The sequence below is a fragment of the Balaenoptera ricei genome, chromosome 20 (genome assembly GCF_028023285.1).
Source record: "Balaenoptera ricei isolate mBalRic1 chromosome 20, mBalRic1.hap2, whole genome shotgun sequence".
NCBI lineage: Eukaryota > Metazoa > Chordata > Mammalia > Artiodactyla > Balaenopteridae > Balaenoptera > Balaenoptera ricei.
Window position 1 is genome coordinate 47,025,790 of NC_082658.1, and position 25,431 is coordinate 47,051,220.

General features: G+C 51.4%; 1 protein-coding gene across 2 annotated transcripts in view; it reads left to right on the forward strand.

Moving 5' to 3' along the window:
* The first annotated feature begins 4,321 nt into the window (after positions 1-4,321).
* The window catches only part of KSR1 (kinase suppressor of ras 1), a 144,937-nt gene continuing 123,827 nt past the window's right edge, over positions 4,322-25,431 (forward strand). For both annotated transcript variants that reach the window (XM_059908958.1, XM_059908959.1), the window contains exon 1: positions 4,322-4,711. In XM_059908958.1, coding sequence (XP_059764941.1) covers positions 4,481-4,711 — 231 coding nt within the window. In that variant the 5' untranslated portion in view covers positions 4,322-4,480. The remainder of the gene's footprint in view (positions 4,712-25,431) is intronic.

Consider the following 25,431-nt stretch of genomic DNA (forward strand, 5'->3'; position numbering starts at 1 on the left):
TCATAGGCCTTCTTTCAGGAATTCATACTTTCTCTGAGGTCATCAGCGGCCCATGGGGAGCAACATGGGACGGGCCTCAGGAAGACAACACAGGCTACTATGAGCTCAAATCAAAGTCCTTTTATAAACGATAAAGGGATGTACTGTTTATTGCTCTATTCGCAGAGTCTGGCACAGTGCTGAACACATATTGGGGGCTCAGTAAATATCTGCTGAATGAATGAATGAATATGAGCACAGGAGTATGTAATAACAGAGTTCATCTCTCCAGGGCAACTCCACAAATGCCCTGGACAATTTGACTGAAGGTGAAATCCAGGAATCCAAAGTTCCCCCTGCACTGTTCTAGGTTCTAAGACAATACTGCCTGAGTCCTGAGCTGTGGGTAGAGGTGGGAAGGGGGGGTGGGCGTGGCACATGAGGGTGTGGCCGGACCTGACTGAAGGGTAGGGCTCCTCCCACCCTTCAGTGCCCCGGAGTATCTTTGGAGGAGCAGAGGATGGCCAGGACGGCCGAAATGATTTCTTTCCTCCTTCCACATTCAGCCCATCGGCTTGTGCTGTTGACTCTGTCTCCAAAACGTGTCCTCCATCCCCCCACCTCCCCCTGCACCTCACCTGGGCCGCTGCAGCAGTCTCAAATCTAGCATCTCTGCTTCTGACCCTGCCCCTTTACCATATCCACTCTCCTTGTGGTGGCCAGAGGAATCTTTTATTTCTTTTGGCTGCGCCGCGGGCTTGCAGGATCTTAGTTCCCCAACCAGGGATTAAACCCGGGCCACCACGGCAGGGAAATCCCGGAATCCCAATCACTAGGCCACCAGGGAACTCCCCAGAGGAATCTTTTAAAACACTTTGCAAGGAACGTGGTTTTCTTTCCATGTACTTAGACAGCTATGCTTCCAAAAATTTAAAATACATTCAAGTTACGTGGAGATCTTGCTAAAATCCAGGTTGTGATTCAGTTGATATGGGTGGGGCTTGAGACTGCATTTCTAACAAGCTCCCGGCGATGCAGTAATCTTGGACCACATTAGGACTAACAAAGACTTAGAGAAAAATCCAAACTTCCTGTCCACGTCCTAATTTATCTGGCCTCTGCCCAGCATTCCCACGTCATCTCCAACCCCTGTTTTTCTCTTGCATCATGCTGTAGCAACACCAGCTGGCCTTCATTCTGTTCCTGGAGTGTGCCAACTTGCTCCTGCCTCAGGGCCTTTGCACGTGGTGTTCCCATTGCCTAGAATGCCCCTTTCCGAGAGCTCCAGACGGCTGGCTCCTTTCCTTTATTTAGATCTTAGTTCAATGATCAGTTAGACAGTACTTATTTGACCACTTCATCTAATGAAGCACCTCATCCCCTGCGGATTTGCTATCACTATTTGCTTTTTTCCCCCTTCATAGCACTTATCATTCTGTGAATTTATTTATTTTGGCAATACATTTGTATTGTTAGTTACCTGTTAACTTGTTAGTTACCTGTCTTCATTCTCACATTTGTTTCACGCGAATAAAAACTTGGTTTGTCATGTTTGTGGGTCTATTCATGAATGTGCTTGTATGGCTGCTGGGGTGTTGAGATGCAGGTAGGAGAGTCCAAGCTGGGGAAACTTAGAGTGATGCTAACAGAGGTGCCTGAAGCAGAGGGGAGGGAGGAAGGAAGAGGCGAACTTTCTGTACTGAGGGTGTCACAGAAAAAGTCTCAAGAGCTGAAGCCAAACCTAAGAATCATCACCTGATAGACGAATTCATCTCACTAGAGGAGACTCACTCTGGAAGGTGGGGAAGGAATTTATTATGAATTTATTTATTGAATAAATAAAAATAAATATGTGGAACCCTTACTTTGTGACCATCATTTGCATAACTATCTCTGTTCATCCTCACAACATATAATCCCCATCTTGCAAATGAGGACCAGGGCTATGAGTTAGGAGACTTGCCCAAGGTCATACGGTGATTCAGAGACCACGCTGAGAACCCCAGTCTCTAAAACAGCTCTGAAACGTCACACTCCCTGTCCCCTTGCAGGCTTTATGCTGTGCACAGCACCTGTTACCCCCTAACCCACTGTGCATTCTCTTAATTTATTTTCTGTCTTCTCACACCAGAATATAAATTCCCGGAGGGTAAGGATCTTTGTTTTGTTCACTACTGTTTCCCAGAGCCCAAAACAGGGCCTGCCACATAGGTAGACACTTAATGAATACTTACGGAATGTTAAAAGGATGAATGAAGGGATTATCTTAAAATCCTTGCTTTCTGTATCTCTAAGAGGCAGTTCTGTGAACGGGTGACCAACAGGACACCCAAACCCAGTTGAGAAGGCTGGAGTGCGTCTGAGATGAAGCGGGAAGGCAAGCTGTGGCTTACTGAATGCTCTCCACCAACCAGAAGGAAGACTGTGTCCACAGAAGAGGGACCGGCTGCATGGCCTGGCGGGAGAGTAGCCAGGGATCTGGGGCTTGTCCAGTCTCCAGCCCTGACACCATTGCCATAACGGCATGGGTAGGTGTGGATGCCACAGGCTGGCAGTGGCCCTTCGCAGGATATGGCTTCCACGTAAAGTGGCCCTGCAGAAAAATGTGTTGACCAGGCCCCATTTACAAGCTTGCTGTAACTGCATAGTAGGCATTTATCAGGAAATCTCTTGTGAATTAAGTTAGAGTGAGCCAGTCACTCTAGCCTGGCAGCTCTGGCTGCTGAACAAACAGAGGTTCTGAACCAACCAGGCTGCAGCCTGGTTATGGACCGTCCCTTGAGATAGTTCTCCTGTTCTGTGACCTTTCTCTGTGCCAAAGATTCTCAAAGTTCAGCCCCCAGACCAGCAGCATCAGCATCACCTGAGATACCTGTTAGAATGCAAATTCTCCAGCCTCATCCTCAACCTACTGAGTGGGAGGGAACCTCTGTGAGTGGGGTTCATCATTCTGTGGATTAACAAGCCCTCCAGGAGATTTTGATCCACTCTCAAGTTTGAGAGCCACTGTTACACAGTTTCTCTTTCAGGGCATAGGACCTGTCTTAAGAACTCATGAATTGGATTGCACAGCTTTCTGGAGCCCCTGCTGTGTGCCATGCTCTGTATTTGGCTCTGTGAAGAGGATACCAAGATAAATTAGCCAGCCGCTTCTGCAGCCAAGGAGCTTAGGAGAGAGGTTTCTTCTGGTTGGCAGATGTTGGAAGTATGGATGTGTGGGACCTTTGATCAGAGTCTTGTCTATTCAGTTTAGGCAGATAATTGAGCTCAGGGGAAGTGGTAGGAGGTGGGAGGGGAGGGTGAGGGATGGGGTGGGTATTTCGCCCATGCTCACTGCTCACGTGTGGAGGCATGCTTAGGAGATCCGAGGCTGAACAGTAACAACTGCTAACATTTTATCTAGTGCCTACACGTGGCAGTAATCAATCTAGGTGCTGTACACACATTAACTCATTCTTCACATGAACCCTATCAGATAGGTACTGTTATCACCCCATTTTGACTGATGGGGAAACTCAGACACTCAGAGGTGAGCCAACTTTGCCTAAAGTCACAGCTAGGCAGTGGTAGAGACTGTTTGAACCCGGACCGTCGGTTTGCTCTAGAGCGCTCCCAAACACACGACAAATCAAGGTGTCACCCCAAGCGTCTGGGCTGGCATGCTGGGTTGAGGTGGCGGAGGGATGGGACCCTTACATTGGTGGGTAAATAGCATCTAGAAGAAAGCCCTACGTCTTTCCCAGCCCGAGCTTTTCCTCTGGCGTAGACAATCGGGAGTCCAGTACTTTGCGAACCACCTACAGGACAAGTACCTTAGGCCCCTTCCTACTAGATGGCGGCCCCTAAACCCACACAGAAATTCTGAAACCTCCACTGTCCCCGTCTTCCAGGGTTCCCCTGCGGTCGAGGAATTGCAGGATGCGAACCTTCCTCCCGTCCAAAGGGCCGCCGGCTCCTACCTCGCCCCATCCGGGGGGTCGCGGGAAGTCCCCAGCCGGGCGGAGGGATGGGGAGGAGGCGGGGGGGGGGGGGGGGCGGGGAGATGAGGCTCCTCAGGCTTCGGGCGCCGGGGGAGGAGCTGGCGCGAAGCAGCCACTCCCGGGGCGCAGAGGCGGGGCGCTCCCGCAAGGCCTGTGCCCACAGCGGAAGGGAAGGCCGGGACCTAGGGGCGCGGGCGCCGGCTGGGACCCCTAGGGCGGGGGCGGCGGCAGGTGCGCGGCGCGGACTACAAGTCCCAGCATGCCCAGCTGCTCTGACCCGGCCCCCGCTGCCACTTAAAGGCTCCGGGAGCCTCAGCCGTCGGGTCGCCGCGGCTTTCGCTTTGGCGCCGCGGCTGGGCGGGAGGGAGTGGCGGGCTCGGCGGCCGGCGGGCTCGCGTCCTGGCTCCGGCAGCGTCGAGGGGCGCTCCTCGGCCAGCCCTCCCGGCTCAGGGCTTCCCTTCCGAGGCGCCCGCGCCCCCGGGCTCCCCGCCTCGGCCACCCCGCGGCCCCGATGCCGAGGCATGGATAGAGCGGCGCTGCGCGCGGCGGCGATGGGGGAGAAGAAGGAGGGCGGCGGCGGGGGGGCCGCGGCGGCCGCGGATGGGGGCGCCGGGGCCGCGGCCAGCCGGGCGCTGCAGCAGTGCGGGCAGCTCCAGAAGCTCATCGACATCTCCATCGGCAGCCTGCGCGGGCTGCGCACCAAGTGCGCCGTGTCCAACGACCTCACCCAGCAGGAGATTCGGACCCTGGAGGTAAGGGGCCGCGGCGCCGGAGAAACGGGGGCCCGCGCTGGGTCTGAGGAGGCAGGGGTCGGCGGCCCGGGAAGCGCCCCAGCGCCTCCCTCGCTGCTCCAGGTCACTCCTTCCCCAGTTGCATCCTTGAGCCCGGTCACCTCCTTTGCGTCGGCCGGAGGACCCGGGACCAGCCCCTCACCTTGGGCGGGACCTGGGAGGGAGGCTGGAGGAGCCCGCCGGCGGGATGAGCGGCGTACGGACATGCCCTGTCGCCCCCCCTCCGCCCCCACCCCATTTCCAGCTCGCCGGGCTGCAGGACTCATTCTCCCACTGAGTCACGTGCTGGACTTTTCCCTGGGTGACTGAGCCCAGCAGCTGTGGACCGGGGTGACTGGGCGGGAGGAGGTCCCCCTGAAGTGTGAGCGCAGGCCCGTCGTTCTCTGCCTTCCCCTCACGCCCCAGACTTTGTCTTGTCTCTTCCTTTGCTCTCCTCCAGGTTCTTGTCTGCCGCTTATCAGTGTTTGATGAAACTGCATTTTTGCCTTTCAGACGTTGGGTGCTTCTCTTTCGCACTGCCACAGCGTTTCACTGCTCTACCCACCGATACCCCCTCGCCCCCCCCCCCCCTTTGTACTTTGGTTTAGGAACAATTGTGCTGAGAACCAAAGGCTTTGATGGGAAGATGACATTATTTAAGGGGTTTTCTGGTGGAGACAGCCTCCAACGTAAAGAAGAAATAAGATATGCGGGCCCTACTGTCTCAAATTATAGCTGGGAAGTGCAGTATTAAAAGGATTTGAAAGAATCAGCCGAAAGGGTTGTTGGGTTCTCCGAAGGGGGAGTCTCTCCCTCCCTCATACATAATAGAGGGAAACTAGTGCATTCCCAACTTGCTTTTGTCCAGAGGCTGGGAAGACTGTGAAATTCCAGGCACCACTTAGTAGCTGCTCTGCCTCTTTCCACCTTGCACTGTCACATCTGGCCTGCTGCAGATCTGGAGATGTTTTGTTTTATTAGAACCTTAACTCTTCATCCTAAACCCTCCACACTCTCTTATTGCTGATTGCCTCTGCTAGCCATCGTAGGGCCAGCGGATGATTTGTGGCAGTTATTACAAGACCCAGTCCTCTGTGCACACCACACGCCTGAATCCCTGTTTGATCCAAAATGCTCGGGAGTGACTTCTTCTTTTTTATTAATTTATTTACTTTTGGCTGTGTTGGGTCCTCGTTGCTGCGCGCGGGCTTTCTCTAGTTGTGGCGAGCGGGGGCTACTCTTCGGGCTTCGCATTGCAGTAGCTTCTCTTGTTGGGGAGCACGGGCTCTAGGCGCACGGGCTTCAGTAGTTGTGACTCGCGGGCTCTAGAGCGCAGGCTCAGTAGTTCTGACACACGGGCTTAGTTACTCTGCGGGATGTGGGATGTGGGATCTTCCTGGACCAGGTCTCGAACCCATGTCCCCTGCACTGGCAGGTGGATTCTTAGCCACTGCGCCATCAGGGAAGTCCCCTTGGGAGTGACTTCTGTCCTTCAGTTTTATTTTCTTAAAAGCTACAAAACCAGGGACATGGGAAGCATCTAATCAGTGCTGGCTATTATTATTTTTGTTACAGTCGCTATAGCAGTTTCGACCAGGGTTTTACTTAAAAAACAAACCAACCAGCAACCCCCCCACCCCGCCCCAGTCCCTCCTGCATGCATGCTGCTGTTTTCCAAGTGGCTAGAGAAACTGGTTTCTTGAACACAGCCGGGTGTGTTTGCCCAGCAAAGTTCAGTTTTTAAACTGACACAATAGGGGGCCTGTGTGGCTTCGTTCTGGGAGGAGGGTTCGTTGTCCGGCAGCATGTGTCTTGTTGGACCGCTGTGTTGTTGGGATGAGAGAACGTTCTCTGTTGGCCTCTCTTGGATTGTCCCCATGTCGCTCTGAAGTGCTCTTGGCTTGCAGATGGGACCCAGGAGAAAAAGTGTGGCTCTTTCTCTGGAAATGGCGCCTTGCCTTCTCCGTACGCCGCCTTCCAAAGTCTCTCATTTTTACCAAGGTGTGGCATCAGGACACTACAGAGCATCCCCTTATTTAGGTCTCTGACCTGGTTTATTTGGTGGCCTCCCTTCTGAGTGTTTTATTGGATGATCGGCTCTGGCAGCCAGAAACCCATCCAAAGGTCCAAAGGGGATTTGCAGTGGGAAGGGGAACAAGTACCCAGCTCCCTGTCCTCTCCACTATGCTGTAGGTTCAGGTCCACCCTACTCCCTGAAAACGCAGGACCTGGGCTGTTTGGGGGAATGGGACTTTATACCCCAGGATCTAGTTCCCTAGGCCTCAGCCTCCTTACTTGAACAGGGGGGTTGGAGTGGGTCTCTGCGGGCTCTCGTGGCTCTAAATTCTGTGGTTTAGTGAAGGGGCCTCAGTTGGGTTGAATCAAATGTTTGTTATACACACCTCTGTGTAAGAATATCCATGATTAAGAATTGTTCTAAAATCCAGATTTACCAGACTGATAAAATAGGGGGAAAGTTTATTACTCAAAGAATCCTGACCTTTGGGGCAGTGTGGCAGGCAGAAAGCCCATGGCTTGGAAATCTGGCCCTGGTTCTATCTGTCTGACCTTGGTCAAGTCCCATGACTTCTGAATCTCAGGCTTCCCCATCTGTAAAATGGGCATGAGACTACTTAAGCCCACAACCTTGTCGTGAGTCTGTAAGTCCGCATGCTTTCTACCAAGAGATTCTGCCCATGAACTTTCCTAGTGAGGGTCCAATGCATTCATGCCACAGGCCACATTTAGGGGAAGGCACTTTGACAACTTGCTCTTATTTCCTAGAGGTGGGTGAGACAGGCCAGGAAACAATCCCAGCAGCCTGTGCTGAGGTCAGGCAGGGTAGTGGTGATGTCCATTCTAGCTTTCTTTCCTGTTCTGCAGGCTCCTCTCACATTCCAGGCCAGGGCCCCCAGAGACAGGACTTGCAACATTGGATTCCTGGCTTTTGAAGAAGGGGCTGACCAGAGGGCTTGGCTTACGCAAGCCCGCCAGACTTACAGAATCTGAGGAACCCCAGCCCACCCTGGTCCTCATTGAGTAAGCACTCAGTGAGGTGCCTCGGGAAGTCCCTGACCTCCGGCCCCACTGCTGGTGCCTGATTGTAGGTCGGATGAAGTCTGGGGGTCAGCGTGTCCGGCTGCCCTTCCCTCCTCCACGCAGTGGTCCAGCTTGGATCCAAAAGAGTGGAAGGAGCCAGGGCTTAATGTCTGCCTCCTACCTGCCAGTCAGTGTGCTGGACCCTTCTCAGTCTCCGAAGGTTTCCTGGAAATCCGCCAACCTTCATCACACGTGTATTTTTTTCTCTCGACATGAGAAGCGGAGGGGGATAAAATCTGAACCCAGAGTCTGAATATGTAAACAGAAGTTGGGAGGCCACTCCATCCCAGCAGAACCTGCTGCCCTATCTCCATCAGGCCCTGAGAACTCCACCGAGGCAAGGTGGAATGTTCTCGTTCCCCAGATGTGCTCACACAGGGATACCCCGGCTGGCCTCACAGCTGGGCCTGGAGCCCCACGCCAGTTCATTCCCTCATTTGTGCATCCTCTTTGGGCTGAGTCTGTGCCGGGCAGTGGGGAGTTAGTGGTGCCTCACGAAGATGCACGTTTTGTGGGCACTGTAACTTTGCCTTATCCTGCCAGCCTCCTGGTACTTTCCAGAGACAGGCCTTGCCACACCGAGTCTTCCCATCTGGTGCTCTTATGGAGAAAAGTCCCTCCTAAGCAAGCTGACCTAGAGAAAGGAGTCCCCAAAGGGCCTTGACCTTCGCTCAGCTCTGCTGTGGCAGAGGTCAGAACCCCGTGGTGTGGAGGGCCTGAGCTCTGCCTGTGGTCCCCGCCCCTGCCCCTCGGAGCACCTGGATGGTGGAAGTGCTGGGAAAGGAGAGGGGTGCCGTGAGTCTTCACAGAGCAAGTACTTGGGGCGTGCATGGACGTGCATTCCCTCAACAAACCTGCAGTTATTACTGATTTGCCTGATGAACTGCCCACTACCACCCCCCTGGCAAGGATTCTGAGGCAGGTAGGATGCTTTCAGTCTAATGGGGGAGGCAGGCAGGCGAACAGTAGTGACTCCAGTACCATGGCCTGCTGAGAGCAGTTTGGAATTGGGAATAATACCGGATGGTTGTCCAGTCCAACTCCTGCTTTTCTGGGAAATATTCCCAGAGTCTTGGTGGCGACTTGTCCCACATCACACGCCCCTGGCAGAAATGAGAGTGAAGCCTGGGTTCCCTCTCCCCACCCAGCCCCTGCCTCGGAGTGGGGCTTTTCTCTGCTTTTGCTCTACCCCGTAGTTTTAACCTCCTGCTGGAGGCTTTCACTCCAGCTGTCCCCGGAGGGAGCCAGAGCTGGGGCACTGTTTCCCTTGGTGTCTGCTTTCGCCTTGGCAATTTTTTTCCTGGTGAAACTTGCCACCGGCGATCCTCGGAGGCAGTCTGGAGAGGGACCTGTAGTTCCCAAGACTGGGGAGGCCTGCGGGGCGCTGGAGGGAGGCCTTATCAGATCTGCAGCCCAGGTTAGCCTGAGTGCCAGGAGGCCTCTGGTTTGCTGCCTGGGGACAGTGAAGGGAATGCCTCCTTCCCCGCCAGGTTAGCTCAAAATCCAGGAAAGCCGCATTCCCCACCGCAAGTGTTCTGGACCTGCCTGGCCGCTGTGGTCCCGAGAGGGACTGCAAAGGCCCTGGTCCTTGGTGGCCGTGTCTGCAGTGGTTGTGCTGGTGGTGGGAAGTAACAATGCCTGTGGCCAAGTCTCTCTCAGCTATGCTTTTTAAAAAGGACATCCTTTCAGAAAAGGCTGATTGGAATCTTTTTCTACGTTCAGTTCAAAGGGAAAGCTGCGTAGAGGTACATTCGGGGTCATGGGAAGGCCCTTCGAGCATAGTGAGGGCAGACGTGGAAAGAGAAACGCTCTCGGTCACCTGTTCTGTGCTAGGCTTTTGGCATATGTTCCCCATTTAACGCTCACGTGAACCCTGTGAGGTTTTCTCCCCATTCTGCGGATAAGGACGTTGCGGCTCAGAGGGACTGAGAGACTGAGTTAGTAGGTGGTGGAACCTGGGTTGACCGGTCTTCGGTACTCATGTTCTGAACTTCGCAACAGCTTCTAGAAACCATAGTGGAGGGGACGGTTTCTGGTCAGGGTTGTGACGGCTGAGCCCAAGGAAGTGGCCGGTAACAAAAAGGGCTGGCCCAGGGCCACTTGGTGGCTCAGTTCCAGGTGACCGGGCCTTCTGGTGGCCACGCCAGGCTGTGCAGCCTCTGCGCTCGGGCTGGGGGCCGCTTCCCTAAAGTGCAGGCCAGCACGTCCTCAAAGATGCGTCCCTGTCAGCGAACCGTGATGCAATCGCTCTGGGTTGGTCTCATTCTGAGAAATGAGAAGCTGCCTAGAGATCATCTTACTCATAATTGTTTTAATGGATACCTGCCTTATCCTCTATGCGTAATTCCTCTGGTAAGCACTACATTCTTTAACTTTCCAGTTGTATTAAAATATTTTAAAATACACATAATGATATGTGCTCACTATTAAAAAGAAAATTCAGTTGAATAAAAGAATAAAAACCACCCATAATGCCACCTCTCAGAGTTAATTCTTGTTAACATTTGGCTATATAAATTCTTCTAGTGTTTTTATCCTCTGCATTTGCATACAAATGTAGACGGATGGGGACTTCCGTGGTGGTCTAGTGGATAAGACTCCATACTCCCAATGCAGGGGAACCAGGTTCCATCCCTGGTCAGGGAACTAGATCCCACATGCGTGCTGCAACTAAAGAGCCTGCATGCCGCAGCTAAGGCCCGGCATAGCCAAGTTAAAAAAAAAAAAAAAAAAAAAAAGTACACGAATGTATTCGTGGAGCTCACCGTGCTCATTGCCTTGTAAATGTCTTCTGTCTGCACCAGTACCCACAGATATGCACCATCACTGGTCGTGGCTGCATCGTGTGGTCGTATCATAAATTCATTGAACCTGTCCCCACTTGTCAGCCATTCAGGCTGTTTCCATGTCTTGCTGTTATAAACCTTGCTGCAGTGAGTGCATGAGTGCGTTCCTAGAAGTGGAATTTGCTGGGTCAAAGTGTATTAACACATTTAACGGCAGCCCTATTCTTTGAAATCTTTAGGGCCTGATATGTTTCCCCCACCCCGCTCCCCAGCAGGAGTGCCAGGATTCACAAAATGGCAGCCTTCATGCGTTTACCCCTTTGCCATTGGATCTGTGTCCACCTTGAGGGCGAGGAGTGTGAACAGGAGACAGGACGTGGGCCCTGTGGCTGAGGTTCTGGGTTCTGGGTCAAGGATTACGGATTCTAGTTTTGTGGTTACCCGTAGCAAGGGGGGGCCGTGGACTGACCATTTAGAAAAGGGATCTTTCCTTGCTCCCATGCAGCAAAGCGGGGGCTGGATGTCAGGGCTCTGTGTCCAGGGACTGGTCACCTCTGGGCAGTGCACAGCCATATGGTGAAGTTTTCATCACTTGAGGGTCATGAAAGGCATCTCAGTGAACTGTAAGCTCGGTTTCCTCACCAGCCACAAATATTGATCAGAGCACTATTTGGGGTGCCTTGGCTTTGGGGTTGATTTAATAGAGTCATGGGTTCCTAAGGTAAGTGGGCTACTAAGGTCTTGGAATTCTCATCTGGTCCAGCCCTCTCATCTGCAGGTGAGGAAACAGCGCCCAAAGGGGAAGTGACTTGCCAGGAACACATATTAGGTTATTAACCTGAACAAAACAAAGAGTGGAGGAGAGACAGGTGCTTATAAAGGAGCACTGAGTGGGGAGTCAGACCTGAGAGCGCACGCCCTGGAGTGAGACATTATACCACCTTGACCAACGGCAAAACAGCAGCCTGCTATCCCACCCTGCTATGTTGGGGGAAGGGGGAGGGGGTCCTCAGCCTCAAGGCATTTTCTGCAGGAGGAAGCAAATGGATTTGTTTTCCCAGCCCCATCTCAGTGTCTTAGGGACCCTGGGGACTGGAGAGATTCTTGGGGAGTAGTCTGGGGTGTCCAGTGGGTGGGGCCTTTTTTGAAAGCCAGCTTGCCCAGTGGGCTGGCTCAGCCCAGGTGGCCTGTCCGAGTCTTTGAACCTGACCTGACCGTACTTTCAAGGGCTTCTCATCCTTCCAGTGAAAGATCCTCTGGGACTTGGGTGGGTGAACATTTTCTCCTATAAGTGTTGGGTTTATGTCCTAAATTTGTGCAGATTTTACATTCAATACCATGATACATTATACAGTGTTTACCATTTTGCTTCCAGAAGATACAGCCTTTTAATCCATTGCCTTTGTGTCCATATGACATTCTCCCCTGTTCCAGACCCCAGGTGGGGATGCAGAACCATACCCTGGGGACAGATGTTGGGACCAAAAATGCTTTGTCATTTATTCCCAGTTAACGATTGTTTCTCATCTGCATTGAAGAAGTTTTAATTCAAACTGCCACCACATACAAAACCTATATATTTATATATATCTGTATTTCTCTGTCATCCTGGCCTTGGTGGGAAACTGTGTGTTTTAACTGGGTGGATTGCCTTTGAAAATAATGGAGCTGAGGTCATCCTGTTTGCTTGCCGTTTTTCTCCCCCCTTTCATTTTTCCGCCTTCAGAATAATTGCAAGAATGAATTAAGAGTTGTGCTTAAAATTTAAAACAGGGCCAAGGGAGAAAACATAATGCATTATGTGGAATAGATCAGCCATGGTTAGGAAAAATAACTTTTCATACAGCATAAACTGTAGACATGAATCTGCAATATATTGATCATGAGGGTTTTGCTTTCTGCAAAGCTGATGAGATAAGCTGCTTATAGAGTGGTGGAGCTTTTCTTTGACAAGGCACCTGGAGGTATTGAGTCCCAGTTGAGCCCATTCACTTGGGTTGGGTTTTGTTATGGATTAGCAGAACCAGCTTCATTCATGGTACGCAGAGTTTTGCTGGCCAGAAAAAGAAAGTTACACGTCGTATTTAAAAAGTGACCTGAGTGTTCTCATGCATGGGGCACGATTCCCCCCTCCCAGTCTGGGACCCTTGAAAGGGCTTAATGCAACCTTTCTTATACTGTATTCTGTGAGATGCTCTTGTGAAAGAAAGCTTCAGGTAGCTGAATCAGCTATTTCCCTCCTGGTGATTCCTGAAGATGAAGATTAGTGTTTTAAAGGCTCTGAGAAGTCCTGTAGCAAGGATTCCCAAACTTACTTGTCCGGGGCATCTTCTCTCCTCTGAACATAGTTGGGAAAACATGAACGGGGAAGAGACAAGAAATGGTAGGTGTAGTTTCAACTACTGTTGTTTTTATGATACTGAGGTTCCATTTGAGGTTCCAGTTAAAATCGGGTAGGTTGAGGAGAGGCTAGTGACCCCATACACTTATCTAGCTGTGCAAAGTTGCCTTTTGTCAAGGGAGGTACTTTCCAAAGGGAGACAGATTGTGTTCTGGGTACCACACTACCCACTTAGAGACAGATTTCACTTAATCCTCCCAACAAGATGAGGCAGACGTACCCAGAGAGGTTTATATGTCTGGGGTCCTCGCGTGCTACCTCTTCCTGGCCCCACTGGCCAGTTAGCCCGGTGCCAAGGGCACACTCACTCAGGGTCTGCCAGGAACCTCCTGACCCCATGGTGGGCAGCAAACAATCCAGGAGAAATGCAAATGTCTGTGGGTGTGTTTGAGGCTGGGGCTGCTGAGGGCAGGGGAAGGGCTGGGCTGCAGACGAGGAATGCTTTTTGAAACAAAAAAGGAAATACTGGCTCAGAATGGAAAGGAAAGGAAGCAGCTTCCTGTTTCTGGTGCTGGCTTTTGAAAGGAGGAGCTCTCTCTAGCTCCTTGGCCAGTGGAGGCCTGGGCTGGCTGGGACCACTCCGGGTGCACTAGACAGACACGCGGCTCCCACACTGCTGCCCGAGGGCTCAGAAGTAGGGGCTGGGTCCACCCCTTTTCATTTTCCCCAGGTAACTGATCAAATGGATGTGTGGTTTTCAAAATGAATATCTATACATGTTATTAAGTAGATGTGTCGCAATACCTGACCTTTCTCGAGAGCTTACTCCGTGCCTGGCCCCCTTCTTAGGAGTTTTATGTGACATTTACTCCTTGCAACGACCTTGTGAAGAAGGTTCTACTGTTATTCCCATTTTACAGGTGAAGAAACTGAGGGTGCAGAGAGGTTGACTTGCCCAGAGTCATACAGCCAAGGAGAGACTAAGCTGTGACTTGAGCCCAGACCATTTTAATTACCCACTGGCATGGCCTGACTTGCATTTACAAACTCCTCATCCACCTAGAAAATCTGTTTGCACAGAATAATTTTTTTTAAAGACCCGTGGCTTTTGTCTGGCTCCAGAGGGCAAGCCCCAAAGCCTGGGTCAGACCCTTGGTGATTCTTAGGTGAAATGCCTGCGTCTGAGTTTTCAACTTTAAAAAAAACTTTATTATGGAAACGTTCAAACACGTACATTGTTGAGCCACAACTACTAAGCCTGTGCTCTAGAACCCACGAGCCGCAACTGCTGAAGCCCGTGCACCTAGAGCCCGTGCTCTGCAACAAGAGAAGCCACCGCAGTGAGAAGCCCGCGCACTGCAACGAAGAGTAGCCCCCGCTCGCCGCAACTAGAGAGAAAGCCCGTGCGCAGCAACGAAGACCCAACGCAGCCAAAAATAAATTAAAATAAATTAAAAAGATTAAAAACTAAAAAAAAAAAAATTCCCCTGAAGCTTACTGTGGCTTCTGGCAGCCCACACATTACAGGAAGGTCATCTGGTTCTGTAAGCTGACGCTCCCGCTGCACCGAAAGCTGTTCTCACGTGGCAGAGTCAGGGAATGTCCACGGCCTTGCTTATTCCCACAGCCCCGCCTGAGACCGACCCTACAGAGTCACACTGCGACAGTCCTGACCTCCAGGCCACTCTTCTCCAAATTCTAGTATCTCCTCTTCTACTTTTCTTTCTTTTTTTTTTAATATAAATTTATTTATAATTGTTTATTTTTGGCTGTGTTGGGTCTTCGTTGCTGCGAGCGGGCTTTCTCTAGCTGTGGCGAGCGGGAGCTACTCTTTGCTGTGGAGCACAGGCTGTAGGTGCGTGGGCTTCAGTAGTTGTGGCATGCAGGCTCAGTAGTTGTGGCTCATGGGCTCTAGAGCGCAGGCTCAGTAGTTGTGGCGCACTGGCTTAGTTGCTCCACGGCGTGTGGGATCTTCCTGGACCAGGGCTCGAACCCGTGTCCCCTGCATTGGCAGGCGGATTCTTAACCACTGTACCACCAGGGAAGCGCCTCTTCTTCTACTTTTCCTCGTTGCTTTATCCACACGTCATGAGATGAGTGTATTTCAGCTAACATTTACCAAGCGCCACTGTGTGTGCGCCCTGGGAGGAGAGTCGGCGAGCACAGGCAGACCCTGTCTCCAAGGAGCTCCTGGCAAACCCTCATCTCTGCGATTCTGGCCTAAAAATGAGGTCCAGTACCCACGAAGGGGCTTCCTTGCCCTTCATGGTTCTTCTCACGGTTCTGCTCCGTCCTCCTGAAGCCTGGTCTTGCCTGCCACTCTTAACATTTCTTTCTTCTGTGGTCTCTTGCCCCCAGCAGGCACGGTTTTCTTTGTTGCTTTCTGTTTGTTTCATTTTGTTTTGTTTGGGCTGTATTCTCCCAAGTGTTTCTCAGCATGTTGCTTTTGGCCAGCTGCTTCAGATCTTTGAATTCGGCCTCTCAAACACAGTCATGATGTCATTATGGGAAAGGATGGTCTTGGGCACTTAGTAGGACATTGAGGGCTGCATCAGGACTTCAGGGTGTACCTGGGTTCTGGGGGGAGAAGGTCACAGTCACCTCCTGACTCTATTCCTTGCTAGCTCTGTGACCTGGGGCAAGTTCCTTAGCTCTCTGAACCTCAGTTTTCTTGTTCGTTAAAAGGGGATAAGAATAGGTTTATTTTAGACTCTTGTAGGAGTTACTGAGATACAGAAAGTGTGCTGGATGGTACTTAGAAGGGATTCAGTACTTTTTTTAACCTCCTTTCACTTAGTATTATTCTAGAACACTTGTCCATGTTTCTCTGTTATCTTCCTTTTGGCCCTTTTAACCGCTGCATGATATCTCATCCAGTGGGTATGCTGTCATTTGCCAAAACATTTCCCCTGTTATTGGACATTTCGGTTGTTTCCAGATTTTTGCTGTTATAAACAATGTGACTGGAATCATCTTTGTACAGGCACCTCTTTATTTTTGTTCCTATTCTGAATTCATTTCCTTGGGATAATTCCCAGGAATGGAATTACGGGGTCAAAGAGCATGGATATTTTTTGTGATGGGAGTTGCAAAACTATCCTCCATTTTCTGTTTTTTGAATGATAGCTCTCTTAAAATTTGTACTCCTGGTTGACTAGCTCATTTTTTTCTTTGTAATCCTTTTTGGTCTCTGTGCCTTTCCTCTCCTACCTGGCCTTTTTTGGGGGGCCTTATTAAATCATTTCCCATCTTCCTTTTTTAAAAAAAACATCTTTATTGAGTTATAATTGCCAAATAAAATTGTAAGACATTTAAAGTGTGCAAATCATTCCCCATCTTGAATTTGCTATTTATTTCTATCTTCTGCCCATTCATTTATTGACTGTTTATTGAGCATGTACTGTGTGCCTGGTTTTAAGTACTGGGAAAAGAGCAGTGAAGAAGACAGAGCGGTTCCTTTAATGGAAAGAGAAGGATAAAAAACCAGCCAATAGATAGAGAAAAGTGGCCTGAGCAAAAGAACACTGCAAGTGGGTTAGTGATGGGGTGGGGAGAAGGCTGCTGCTTTAGATTGGGTCGTCAGGAAAGCTTCCTTCCGAGAGAAGGTTTGAGCTGAGTCTTAAAAGATGAGAGGGCAGTAGTAGCCTTGTGAAAACCCGGGTGAAGAATATTCCAGGCAGAGGGACCAGCATGTACAAGAGCCCTGAGGCAGAAATGAACTTGTTGTGTTCAAGGACCAGAAAGGAGGCCAGTATGCCTGCAACACAGTGGGAAGTGGTGGTCCATGAGGGCTGTGGTCCGCCATGGCCTCAGGGAGGTTGCCTGGGGCTATGTCCCTCAAGTTGGGCCTCAAGAATTAATGCACTAATTCAACAAATAGTTGTTGCACCCCCCAGTTATGTGCCAGGCACTGTTGTGGGATATGAGAGTGAATGAGAAAGTCAGCTCAGCGGGGGCGTTTGTAGATGAGTGAACTCATGGAAGGCGCCAGTGAGGTGTGAATGGAGGCCCACTGTGCCGCCCGGCGGGCTCATCTCTGCATCCTGAGATGTGCGGGGACTCGGGAAATATTTCTTGATTTGAACCAAGCTGTGCTCTGCGCTGCCAGCCTTCACCGTGGCAGCTGAAACTCAGTTGTCTGCTGTTAGGTCTGGCAGTCTCAGCCTGCCAAGGAAGGGGCCCCAAGAACTGAGGTTGCCAGCTCAGAAGTGGGGCTGCCGATATCAGGTATGAGTATCTAGGCACCCCTTATGGGAAACTGAGCCTGCGAAATAGACGTGGGAAAGCCCCTGTTTACCATGCTGCTCTGCCCTGCCCCAATCTTCCCTGAAGGGGGGACTGATTTGTGACTCTCGTTGGAAATGTAGACTTGGGGACTTTGTGCTTGTCATCATTTTCTTCTCTTAGGGTGGGGCAAAGAGAGGGGGTTCCCAAACTTTGGGACAGCCTATACACCTAGTGAGCTGTGACCATGTGGCAGTTCCAGGAAATGGACCTGGTGGAAGACGTTGGCTGCCATTTTGTTTGGAGGTGACTCATGAGGACAGGTGCTCTGATGCCATTGAATTGGGGCCAACTTTAACCAGGCTCAACCTGCTCCTTGGGCTTCTTGCATGTGAACTTGTGGCCAGATGGGGAGGGAAGGCTGGATCCTAGGAATATAATAACTCGGGCTCCCCACGCCCTCCTCTCCCAGTCACGGCAAATATGAGATAGACTCGCCCAATTTTTATAGGAGATTTCTCAGTTGGCTCCTCGGTAATGGCAACCTTATTAGCCCACTCTGGCTGGGGAAGTAAGGCCCAAGGTCACAGTAATCTGTGGAGCTGGGGTTCAGATCTAGAATCGTCTGATTTGACACTTGTGTTCATTTCATTGCATCCCCTCAGAAACCCGCTTGACCTTGGGTCTTGTCTGGAGCAGAGAGAGGTCAGCTTTGGTAACGCTCAGCATTTTGGAAGAAATAATGCTATGTGGAAAAGGGTCTGAAAATCTCTCCATGTGCATGCCATTTGGACGGGATTACCTCAAAGTTGTAAAGAGGATGAGATGACCACAGCGTCAGAGTCCAGATTAGCAGGTGACCATTTGCAGAGGTGGACGCTCCTGAATGAGGAGGAAGATGGAGAGAAAAGCATCCTGGGTGGGGAGGAGGGGGAGGCAGGTTCAGAGCGAAGGCTCTTCGCGATTCCATCTCAGAGAACTTGGCTTCTGTTTTGAAGCGCTCTGGTTAGAAAGGATAACGTAGTTGTTAGCACTGGGCAGCACTGGGGCCTGAGGGCCAGGACGTGCAGGCACGGTTGTCTTTTAAATGTTGGCAAATCTTAGGAGAAAGAAGGTGACGGGTCCCTGGGGAGATTCCCCCTGGTGGCCGTGACTCATCCTGGCCGAGGGGACTGAACAGAGCAAGGAAGAATCCATCAGTGAATGGAAACTTGTCTTTTTGGGGGACTGGAAACCTTTTCTGTTGTGGTTGGCCTGGTGGTTTATGAGGAGAGGTGAGCATTTGAGACAGAGCGCTGGGCCACTCTTGCAGCTGCATCTTTGACAATTTTGAGAGTTTTAGGAAGTAGTTCTAAAAAAAAAAAGAAAAGAAAAGAAAAGAAAAGAAACCAAAAGCTGAAGACATCGTTACTCGCAATACCTGTGTGCAGACTGCCATGTGGGCTGTGAGTTGCCATGTGATTAATGGAAACTGGCTCATTGGCACCAGTTCATTTGTACCCTCCCCCACCTTTTGTGGCCCCTGAGCTGGAGGGGGCTTCTGACTATTCTCAGAAAAAGACTTCGGTGGCCTCAAATGACCAGACCTTGTCTCGGGCATCTAACGGCTAAAACTAAACTTCCTCTCTGGACCTGTTTGCTTTAAGCAGTTTCCTGGCCTGGCAGGATTTGTTTTCTTAGCACCCGTCTTGTCAAAGTCCCAATCCCGCTTGTCACAGCAAACTGGCCCCAGTCACCCTGTGGCTGCCAGACGAGGCAGTCAGACACGCTGTTCCCCTGGGGAAATGGAGCTGAAGCGGCCTACTGGGGTCCACTGTCTGGGCTCGCCGCTCCTGTCTTCTCTTCCCCATTTCGATCACAGGATGGGCGCTTGGCCTTATTCTAGAAAGCTCTGCTGGTTCATGGGCTGCTTCTATTTGGAGGAAAGGCCAGGTGGTTGAGCAGTACCTGGTAGTAGTAGGTGAGGGGACAGGTTCTGGTGCTTGATGACCTGAGTTCAAACTCTGCTCCCTTCCTGGCTAAGCTTGTGTGTCTTTGGGCAAATTGCTTGACCTGTCTGAGCAACAGTTTTCTCATCTGTAAAATGGAGATTATAATAGAATTGCTCATAGTAAGTGAGATGAGCCATATAAGGCACAATGCCTGGCACAGAGTAAAAATCTTTTTATATATTATATTACTGTTTTTGTTTTTTCAACACGTATTTAATTAGCATCCACTCTGAGTTGGACACCCACTGTGGGGTGGCCACTCTTCTAAACGGGGAAGTAACTGAACAAAATTGACAAAAATGTCAGCTCTGTGGAACTTGGGTTTTGGTGTTAGGAGGAGACGTTCAGACAATAAGTCAATGAGTGAAATATATTGTTTGTTAAATGGTGAATGTGCTATGGAAAAAAAAATGAAAGCAGGGGGCTTCCCTGGTGGCGCAGTGGTTGAGAATCTGCCTGCCAATGCAGGGGACCCGGGTTCAAGCCCTGGTCTGAGAAGATCCCACATGCCGCGGAGCAACTAGGCCCGTGAGCCACAATTACTGAGCCTGCGCGTCTGGAGCCTGTGCTCCGCAACAAGAGAGGCCATGATAGTGAAAGGCCCGCGCACCGTGATGAAGAGTGGCCCCCACTTGCCACAACTAGAGAAAGCCCTCGCACAGAAACGAAGACCCAACACAGCCAAAAATAAATAAATAAATAAATAATTTAAAAAAACAAATGAAAGCAGGAAGAGGACCAAGGCGAGGAGTGGTTTGATTTTAAATGAGGGGTCAGGATGGCTTTGCAGAAAAGGTAATGTTTGAGTAAAGATCTCAGCAGGGTGAGAGGGACTCCCTGGGGATGTATTTGGGGAAGAGTTTTGGAAACTGAGGTCCAGAAAGTGCAGAGGTGGAGGGAGTTGCCTGCGGTGCTGGGGCCGGGTGAGGCCGAGAGGTGCCCCGGGTGAAACACCTAAGCGGTGCAGCCCTCAGGTGACCTTGAGCCAGGCATCTAGGAGCAACAGGGAAAGGGGGGGGATGATGAGAACAGAAGGTTGTGAAAGGTACCAGGGCTACATGTGGGCTCCTCAACGGGCCCAGCCTCCATCCAGTAGAATCCAAAGGGATTTTGAAACTCAACTCTCATTTCTTATTAAAAAATGGCATTCGGGGGTTGCTACTCGCTCACCTGCTACCAAAAGCCCTGTCGCTGACTTACTGAAGGTGCACTGCTTCTGACCACATGGGCGGGTGGCAGGGCCCTGGCTGGGGCCCCCTGTGGCCCTGCCACCCATTAAGGACGTCATCACGCAGGCGAGCTGCTGTCATTCATTTCACAGCATTTGCTGCGCAGCCGTGGTGGTGGATCACGCCTGTACCTCCTGGTATTACCTTGCTCATTTGTAACCCCAGGACGACAGCTACTCCTGGAGTCAGTCCATCCTTCAAGGGAGCTTTCTTAAGGCAATCACAGCCATTAGTTATGAAGACTGGGTAGAAGCATGACCATATTTATATTACGTTAAGTGAAAACATAAAGAGTGCAGAACTACAAATGCAGCCTTTGTAGTTATGTAAATATGTAAAACTATGTCTGCAGATGGAAAAAACTAGAAGAGAAAAGAGTTGTGTGTGTGTGGAACTGTTTTTGGAAAAATTCCATTATTATCGTTATTATTTTCTCTTTTTTAAAAAAATATTTATTTATTTATTTATTTTATTTTATTTTATTTTTGGCCGCGTTGGGTCTTCGTTGCTGTGCGCAGGCTTTCTCTAGTTTCGGAGAGCGGGGTTACTCTTCGTTGTGGTGCGCGGGCTTCTCGTTGAGGTGGCTTCTCTTGTTGCAGAGCATGGGCCCTAGGACGCAGGCTCAGTAGTTGTGGCTCACGGGCTTAGTTGCTCCACGGCATGTGGGATCTTCCCGGACCAGGCCTCGAACCCGTGTCCCCTGCATTGGCAGGCGGATTCTCAACCACGAGTGCCTGCCACACTGGAGGCACTGAGCTGGTGCTCATATACCAGAGACCCCTGTCCCCAAGGTCACAGTCTGATGGCTCGGCCCCCTCCCTTCTCAGCGGTCAGGATCAAAAAAGCTAGCCACGTGCTGTGATGCAAAACTCACACCTTCTGGAATAAAAATGAGACTCGGTCCTGCAGCTTCTCCCCCAGGGCCTTTGTGCAGCTAGTGTTGGAGTTGGCTGAGAAGTAGAGAAGTTTCCAGAGCTGCCATGCCTCCTGAGGGAAGAAGTGCTATTTCTAGCAAGCAGTCCTTGTGGGAGCAGAGCCTGCCTGGTACCCGGAGGGCTCCCCACATCTTGGCTGCCTGACTTGATCCCAAGTCGAGATCCAGCCTTCGAGGGAGCACCCAGTCCTGGCTGCGAGGCCCTCTGGGTGAGGGACCATCCCAGAAAGGAGAACCCCAGCTGTGGGCTTTATCTTCTGGGTGCCACACACTCAGCACAAACACGGCCCGTGAAGCTGCCCAGGAAGCCGGTGGATGGCTCAGAGAGACCCGGGTGGCGATGTTGACAACCACTGACGACCTCACCGCCCGCCCACTGAGAAAAGTCCTCTGGGTGTCTGGAGGATCATGGTGGTGGTGAGGGGGACATTTGTGACCGGAGCAAACATTTACTGAGCACTGTTCTGGGCTCTCAGACAGCACCGAGCATGCCGTATCCACCAGTCCTTGCAGGGCCCCCAGGGTTGGTGTAGGTCTCACCTCTGCTGCATGGGGGGAACTGAGGCCCAGAGAGGTGAGTAGAGGTGTGTGAGCCTCCTGAGGTCACACCCATGAGTTCAGAGGTCTAGCTGGTTACAGAGCCCAGGCCTTGGCGTTTTCTGTGTCACCGCACACTCATCTGGGGAGAAGGGCCAAATCTGACTACGCAGTGAAAAATGCCACCAGCGCAGTGGTTAAGAATCCGCCTGCCAGTGCGGAGAACACGGGTTCAGTCCCTGGTCCCGTGGGAAGATCCCACATACCGCGGATCAACTAAGCCTGTGCGCCACAACTACTGAAGCCCGTGCGCCTAGAGCCCGTGAGCCACAACTACTGAAGCCCGCGTGCCTAGAGCCCGTGCTCCGCAACAAGAGAAGCCACCGCAATGAGAAGCCCGCGCACCGCAACGAAGAGTAGCCCCTGCTTGCCGCAACCAGAGAAAGCCCACGCGCAGCAACGAAGACCCAACACAGCCAAAGATAAATAAATAAATAAATAAATTTATATATAAAGAGAAAGGCCACCAGGACACCCCTCTGCCTCCCCCTCCCCCTCCCCGCCCATCCCTCCCGGAATGCCCTCACCTCTCTGCTAGCCAGCCCCTCCGCTTGCCACACCAAATGCTCTGGGACAGCCTCCGGTTCTGCAAGAAGGGTGACTAGCGCGCTTTTGCTTTAAAGGAAGGATTTCCTGTCTCTTTAAGGACAAAGACTGCGTGACCTCTTTTTCCAGAAGCTTCGGGACCTCATACAGTGCTTGGCACAGAGTAAGTGCTGAGGAATTAATGAGGGTGTATTGTGATCGGCGCTAAATTAACCTCACAACATTCCTAGAGAAATAATGTGAATCAATGGAAAAGGCCGTCTAGTGCAGGAGATAGGAATATGGCCTCTGGGGTCAGACAGCCTGGGTTTGGATCATGCCTGTGCCACGGACTGTTTCTAACTGTGGGCGAGTTATTTTGCTTTTCTGGGTGTCAGTGTCCCCACCTGTTCCGTGGGGACAATCAGAAGACCCTGTGAGGGCTGCTGCGAGGATTAAATGAATCGTCACGTAAAGTGCGTGGAGCGGAGCTTTGCCCACAGTAAGTGCTTGATAAAAGCGAGCCATCGTTGTTGCCTGCTCTTATGTTATTGTCATGCATGAGAGTAAGGAGAGCCCCTCAGCTGGGGGTTTGGGTTCTTACCCTTCTCTGTGGCTTCAGGTTCCAGACCGAAGGCCACCAACCTCCCCGCCCTTCTCCGCCCCGTCATGGGGTTCTGCTGGTAGCGTGGGTGGGGGTTATCTCTCCAGGGAGATTAGGTGCATGGGGGGGCGGGAGAGTCTTGGGAGAGCCACACCCGAGTCCCGGCTGTGTTGTCACTCTGTGACCCTGGACGGGTCCCCTCGCCTTCAGGGAGCCATTTCCTAACGTGGGAGATGAGAACATTATGGGGTCATTCCCAGGGTGACGAGATTGAGATCAATGCCCTAAGACGCGGGGTACCGCAGGCGCTCAGCAGACGTCCCTCCCCCATCCTGGAGGGCAAGGGCCCCTCACACTGGCCTGAGTTCCCCAGAGCCTGCATCCATGGGGACAGGATGAGTGGATGGCTGGTTTCTCTCTGCCCGATCCACCCACCTCTCTGTGCTCTGTCTCCGCCCCTCCTGAGGCAGGTGTGGCGAGGTCGGAACGGGTCTCTCTGAGTGCAGGTGACAGAGATGGCTGCTCTGAGCCGCGCTGGTCCTCACCCGGCTTTCCCTGTTCAGACCCCCTCCTTTCCCTCACAAACGCCCTCGGGCTTCCCTGCAAAGGGGGTCGCCCCAGGCCTCTGCTGGGGCTTCTCCTGCTGGGTTCCGCTCGGAAGGAGGAAGGGCTTCAGGGGGACGTGAGCTGCAAGCCCAGGAGAGAATGGCAACCCTGGTTTCCGAGGCCTCTGCAAGCGCAGGTGCGGTGAGAGCCCCGCGCCGTCGGGGTGTGAGGGTCACTGTGCGACGGAGGGGGCAGCCGCACGGCGCAGCCGGCCGCCTGATGTGGGGCAACTGCCGGCGTTTGGGGTGAGCTGTGCCGCTGGGAGCATCAGGGTCCGGCGACATTCTCTGTAGGACACTGGCCGTGCAGGCAGGCTTGGAGGGTGTCGCGGAGAGGCATCCAGAGACTGGGAGCCTCTTTGCCTTCCTTGGTGTGCGTGTGTGTGTGTGTGTGTGTGTGTGTGTGTGTGTGCGTGCGTGCACACGTGTGCACCTGTGTGCGGGTAGGTCTCAACATAAATAAGACCTTGGTGTGAAGTTCAGGGAAAGATTTAATGATAAAAGATTCCTTTAAAAGATGTTTAAGTCAGCTCTTGTCAGCCCTCTGCTGAGACCCCTCCAGAGACTGTCCACTTCTACTTGGTGTAAAAGCCAAAGTCAAGGTCCTGGTTTCTATCCTTCCTCCCATCGCTCTCTCTGCCCCAGCCCCATTGGCCTCCTTTGTGTTCCTTGAACACGCCAGGCACATCCAGCGTTGCCCTGCAGCCTTTGTCCCTCTTGGAATGCTCTTCCTCAGTTGCCCATAGGGCACGCTTCCCCCCGCCCCCCCCCCCCCGAGTGAGTGAGGTCTTCTCTGACCACCCTCCCATCTGTCTGTCCCCTGCCCAATTTCATTTTCCCCATCCACACACACTGTGTGGTTTTACCTGTTGATTGCTGTCTCCCCTGTCTAGAACGAAAGTTCCAGAAGAGTAGGGACTTTTATCTGCTTTATTCACTGATGTATCCTAATACCTAAATAAAGTAGACTGGAATCATAGTATTCAAATGAATGAAAGAAAGAACAAAGTAAGTTATAAAGAAAACTGCCAAAGCCCAGTGCAGTTCGGCCATCAGAGCCCAGTAGGATCCTTTGAGTAATTTTCCAGTTTTGGAAAATTGGAGTCGTTGTACCACCAGTCAAGGACTCGAATCATCTCTTAGTGTGTGTGTGTGTGTGTGTGTGTGTGTGTGTGTGTGTGTGTGTTCTTCTTTTGTGTCTACCAGGTTAATGCTGGGTGTGCCCCAGGCTTCTGTGATTACATTTGTATTAATCCTCTGATGTCGATTTACAAAACAAAACAAGCTTTGAAACAGTTTTCATCACCTCTTTAGCTGTTGTTGCGGACATAATATCTCTTGGCTTTTTTGTTTTGTTTTATTTTGGTCAAATATACCAGAGGTATTGGACTGAATCCTTGACCAAAGTCCTGTAGATTAGACCCTCAGTTTTGTTTAAAATCCAAGTAGGTTTTTTCTTAAACTAGATATTTTCTTTTGAGGTCTTTAATGGAATTCTCACACATTTTGTGTTCAATGTGCTGCTGTGAGTTACATCTTGGACCACTGAGCTGGGAGGCTGGAGACCTGGGTCTGCCATTACTGGCTTTGTGATCTAGCATCCTTGAGACTCAGTTTCTTCATGTGTGCGACTGAGGGACTTGGACTGGCTGATTTCCTCTGAGATCCCTTTCAACTCTAATGCTATGTCTCATGGACCAAACTAATAGAGATTATAATGTAAGTTCATAGCACATATGCAGCTTGTGTTAGCCAATGAAAGCACGC